The 5620-nt window shown below is 40.3% G+C and overlaps 1 protein-coding gene across 1 annotated transcript in view; it reads right to left on the bottom strand.

Moving 5' to 3' along the window:
• The window catches only part of LOC129179522 (dynamin-1-like), a 43188-nt gene extending 42354 nt beyond the window's left edge, over positions 1 to 834 (bottom strand). The window contains exon 1 of the mRNA XM_054772849.1: positions 522 to 834. Within this exon, the coding sequence (XP_054628824.1) occupies positions 522 to 682 (161 nt within the window). The 5' untranslated portion in view covers positions 683 to 834. The remainder of the gene's footprint in view (positions 1 to 521) is intronic.
• Positions 835 to 5620: the final 4786 nt, after the last annotated feature.

Genomic DNA, 5620 nt, shown 5'->3' on the forward strand with positions numbered 1-5620 from the left:
ACCTACTACAGTATGTATATATATGTACCCACCATATATATATATATATATATATATATATATATATATATATATATATATACCCACCTGCAGTACCTACTACAGTGTATAAAGTATAAAGAGGTATAAAGAGGACCAGCTGTGCGAGTGAATAATACTAATAAATAGAAATACAGTAATAATAAAGAAATGACAGTAAAACAGTGAACTGAAGGGCTTAGTGAAAGCAATAATGACTATAAACTATATATATATATATATATATATATATATATATATATATATATATATATATATGTATATCTACAGTATGTTATATTCTATTACGGTGTGTTTCCATGTGATAAGCTACTGTATATTATGAATATTACTAAATGCTATATATGAATATTGTACGAATATGACGGAGAGGAGGATAACGGCGCGTCTTGTCATTTCTTCAACCAGCAGCAGCTCTACAAACCCTGCAGCAGAGCCAAAACAAAAATCCAAAACAAAAATCAACAGAATTCTCCACGTACTTGCCCACAAAATTCTCCAGAACCGAACTCTTGCCGGCGCTCTGGCCGCCCACCACCGCGATTTGAGGAAGATCCAGGTTGGCGTTCTGGCCGATGGACGAGAAGGCGTCCTGGAGCCGATTCACCAGCGGGATGAGATCCTCCATGCCCCGGTTCCCCATTTTGGACCGAGCTGCTCCTCCTGACCTCCGATGAAGAAGAGGACGAAGAAGAAGATGATGATGATGATGAAGACAACTGAGCGAGCTCCTGCTGTGACCTTCAGCTCCTCCTCGTGAAGACAGCAAACACGCGAGCGCACATCCGGCGGATTTCTTTCAAAATAAAAATTCACACGCTGCGTATTAATCTGTTTGGTTTGTTGTGACGTCAAAGAGTCATTAAGTCACGTGGTCTTTCAAAAGCACCAAGTACAAAGTCCAAATGAGCAGGAAAGACTTTTACTGTGAAAGACTTGACTGATTCGTTCAGAGGCTGGTAGGTGTGCATGAGCTCTGGGGGTCTGACCCACCTGTGGCCCCTCCCACTTCTTCCTTTTAAGTGAGATGGCGTGCCACTTTCAGCTTCCATCTTCAAGCACTGATCTGTTTTATATATCTGGATACACCATTGGTCAATGACTTGTGAAGCCACACGGCCGCCATATTACCACTCGCAAGAAACACTTCTCGGACAATGACTTATGTGAGAATTTGTGAGTTGTTAAGTGTGTTGTTAGTTTGTTACCCACTCACACTAAATGCAAGGTTAGTCTTCAGACTAACCTCGCACAACAGGTGTGCTTGAGCTTAGTCATAAGGACTCGGGTATGATCATTTTAAAAAATTCTGTCATATCATACCATACCTGAGTCATAAGGGCTTTACATGGGGGGCCGTGGGGGATATGTAAACAAACAACCGCCACTAGACTACTAAATAATTTGCGGTTGCTTGCAAATACAAAAAAATATGTTTTTTTTGTTTACCCGAATTTCAAATTAACCCTCATATGGAGACAATGTTTATATATTATTACATATTATATTACATATTATTCCTGTGTTTTTTGTTCAAATATATTTCTATATCAGAAAGGTTATTTCTATTTCATAAAAAAAATCAGCAAAATGTTAAATGATTTAAAAACTTGTCTCTTTTATGATTAATATTTTGTACAGATGAGAGCATAGTGAATTGTATGAAAGTAAGAATAAAAAGTAAAGGATCATGACCATGGATTTTAGTGGAAAAAAGGGATGGGATATGCAGTTCAAATGAAAATCTCTTTCTAGAGGAGTAAAACTATCATTGCTATAGGGGAGTGCTGAGCCAGGGTGCACAGTAGAATTTTGTCCCAAAGGCAATGAGAATTGGAAGGGGAAAAAGTACATTTAATATAGCCAAAAGATAGAGAATAACGTATCAAATGGTTTTTAAGGGACAAAGGTTGCGTTACTTGAAGGAATGGGAGAATCTCCCCGCTTTTTAATGTCAAATATAGATGTTCTGCGAGCCTCTTCATCTGCTTTGTACACTATGTATGCTGTGCCAATGTAGTCTGCTACGTACGACATGTGAGTGCTAAGATGGCCTCTCTGTGGCTTCAGCGGTTTGCACTGCGGCGTGCGACATATGGGCTATCCAGATATACAGTATTATACAGATCAGTGGTTTCATCACAGTTTCGTTGGTTTCATCCCATTTTCCTGCCTTTCACAATTTCAACATTCATGTGCTCACACGACAGAGCAATGAATTCATTTCCTGGTGACATCCAATGGTAAAAACTGGTCCCTAGGCGAGATATCGATGTGTTTATTGAACATGGTCAGCACGTTTCCAATGTCTTTCATGAGCATCATTTTGAAGCAGAAGTGGAAATGCTTGTTGTGAACGTGCACGTTTCATTCCATTGTAAATGATTGTAGGCCAGCTATGGAAGGATGGATGATTTCATGCATTCTTCTTCATGTGCTGACATGTGCATGATTGGTCTCATGACATTTGTCTTTCTTTCATCACACATTCCACATTCAAGTCAACAATCCATGCTTTGGCTTCTAGACCACTTGTTCTCTTCACATGGGCGCTAACGTCTTTGGTTTAGTCCGAGAAAAAAACACTTGATGAAGCAAGTCATGTTTCTAGTTGCATCCCATACAATGAAACGTTAGAATTGGACAGGAAGAACAATCCATGCTTGATGGCCTCAAACTAGCAAACATTCAACATTAGAACAAACGTTTCTTATTCCTTGTTTGCTTTTGCTCTGAAAACACGGATGGAAAATAGGAGTGGTTCTTTTTCACTTAGGGCTTTCATGTCAAACACCAGTAAACGAGTCACACACCGAGTCGTCCGTGATCCCTTTTGTCCATTTTCCAACTGTTGTTGGAAAAACAATTTGTTCTCCGTTTTTGTTGTTTAGTTTGAGTCTCTGGAAATAAATGTTGAAAAAAAAGTCATTAATGTTGGCTTTATTTTGAAAAGGAATGAACGGATGATACACGGATTCATCCCTTTTGTCCATTTTTCCAATTGTGTCCAAAATAGAACATTGGAAAAATGATTTGTTATCTGTTTCTTTGTTTTGGTCTTAAAAGAAGTCTTGAAAAAACGAGGCCTTATTTTGTTTTTCTTAGTTTGCTTTTAATGTGAAAAGCCAATAAAGGAACGACGGGTGGATTCGGCCTTGATCCGTTTTGTCCGTTTAATAACTGTGCAGGAAAGCTGAAACCACTTTGTCAGCGTTTCTTTGTCTTTGTGAGAAAAGGAAAAGAAGTGTTTATTTGTGTGCGGGTTGCCATGGCAACCTCCAAAAAGCCTTCAAAGACCATCTAAGCCAGGGCTGTCAAACTCGTGCCATGGAGGGCCGAGACACTGCAGGTTTTCTTTCCAGCCAATGGGACGACTCTTCAGGGGACGGGATGAGAATGATCCCTCTGCTGGTGCAGCTGGCCATCTGCTTTGCCATCGGTAAGACCAAGAGCGTCCTTTCAACATCAGTAAGACTCGTGCAAAAGAATCCATCAGATCATAGTCACGCAACACATAAGGCTTTGATGAGTGCTAATGCTCTATTGGAGTGGTCCACAACCCCCGGTACCGGGCCGTGGGGCATTTGGTACCGAACAAATCATTTCCATGATGTTTTATTGTGAAAAGTGGCCGGATTCTCTGTTACATCCATCTCACTTGACGCATGTCCATTGTGGTTGTGCTAACTTGATCTCATGCACAGATAGACTACTACTGTATTTGTACCATTTTTCTTTCACCTCATATTTGTTGTCAAATGCTGATACTATGTGGGAATGCATAAAGGTAAGTTTGATGACTTATTGAGTGCTAATGTGCACATTTGTATCAAGATAATTCATGCTAGCACACTGGCTTTTAGCACACACATTAAACAGCCATGTCATTATCTCTCTGGAAACACTTGGAACTGGTGGAAGACGGGTCAGCATTCATTTAGTGCTTTTAATGTGATGTTATTCATGTCTTAGTTTTACACAATACATCATAAATAAGATACATTACATTGCTACAATGTACGAGCCACTGCTCTACTGCAGTGGTACACAACCTTGCAGTGGTCCATCGCTCCCAACCGATGTAATAGATCTCATTTAGTGTGTATTGTGTAAAAGTAAGACAGGAAGAACATGAATGAAAATGTCAGGTTCAAGCAACCTAAAACATTCTAAACACAATAAGAAAGAAGAAAGAAGACAACAAGATTGCTTTTACTCGCGAGGAGAACAGACAGAGGTGTACTCAGTTTACAACCTCGATCCATTCTGAGTAAACTCTGCGTTCTCCTCCCTTTTATTCTGTTGGATGAGTGTAGCCCCATAAAAGTTTACTGCTCAGACACACACACACACAGAGGTTATAGTAGTTCAAACAAAGGAAGATACATTGTTTAAGACAAATATTAGATAACATTTATATACATTTCTCCAACAGAAAAGCACAAAGTGGATCCAGAGCCACCATCACCACTATAAGCTTGGATCTTGAAGATACTAGCGCCGCTGCTTGATGTGTGTGCTAAGAGGCAGTGTGCTAGCATGAATTAACTTGAAGCTGTGCACACAAAAATTGCACATTAGCACTCAATAACGTCATCAAACGTTACCTTGATGCATTCCCAAGAGTACCCCCCCCCATAAAAATACAGTATAGTTGACAATCTGCGGAGTGGGAGAAGGCTGGCGCACGTACGGTGGTGCGTCCAAGGACTGTCAAAGTGGGACATTGGCACAAACAACATAAACATGCTATATTATTATTAACTATATAACAACATAAACATGCTATATTATTATTATTAACTATATAACAACATAAACATGCTATATTATTATTATTAACTATGTAACAACATAAACATGCTATATTATTAACTACTGTATATTATTAGTTGAATAAAATAATGGCTCACATTTCTAAAATTGATAAGCATTTACTTAAAACTGTGTATGCAGCTTCAGCCAGTGTGGGTTAAGTTCCCAGCACACACCTGCTGACAATCTCATCAAGCACCCTTCATATACCTGAATATACCCTGCTTTCTGGCTCCCCCTCGTTACCGCTCTTTGTCGTGCTTATGGACTTGTATACCTACCGTTGTTCCGGCTCAGGTTTGCCTGTAGTAATTCTTTGTTGTATCATAGTTATTTCCTGTCAGCCTTTTGCTGACAGCGTTTTCTGTTGATACTTTGGGTTTTGTACTTTTGCCTTGTTTGTATTTTTCCCTTTCTCGGGTCACCTTCTGTTATTAAACCTTTTTGTAACTTATTTTGGACTCCTGTCTCTGCATTGGGATCTGCCACGTCACCCGTGGCTCCACCCCATGTGACAGAACAATCTGGCCACAATGGATCCCGTGGAAATGGATCACTTCCGCAATGCTTTGGCTCATCAGGGCCACCTGGTTGGCAGCCATGATAAGAAGCTGCAGGACCTCACGGACACCGTTGCTGCACTCTCCTTGGCTTTCGGGTCCATGGACCAACGTCTGGTTAGGGCATGTGCACACCTGCCGCAGGAGGACGAGGCTGCCACAGCTGCACTGATTACTCCCAACCCTGGCTCTTTAGCGGCGTTGGT

Source organism: Dunckerocampus dactyliophorus, chromosome 4 (genome assembly GCF_027744805.1).
Source record: "Dunckerocampus dactyliophorus isolate RoL2022-P2 chromosome 4, RoL_Ddac_1.1, whole genome shotgun sequence".
In the NCBI taxonomy this organism is placed as follows: Eukaryota; Metazoa; Chordata; class Actinopteri; order Syngnathiformes; family Syngnathidae; genus Dunckerocampus; species Dunckerocampus dactyliophorus.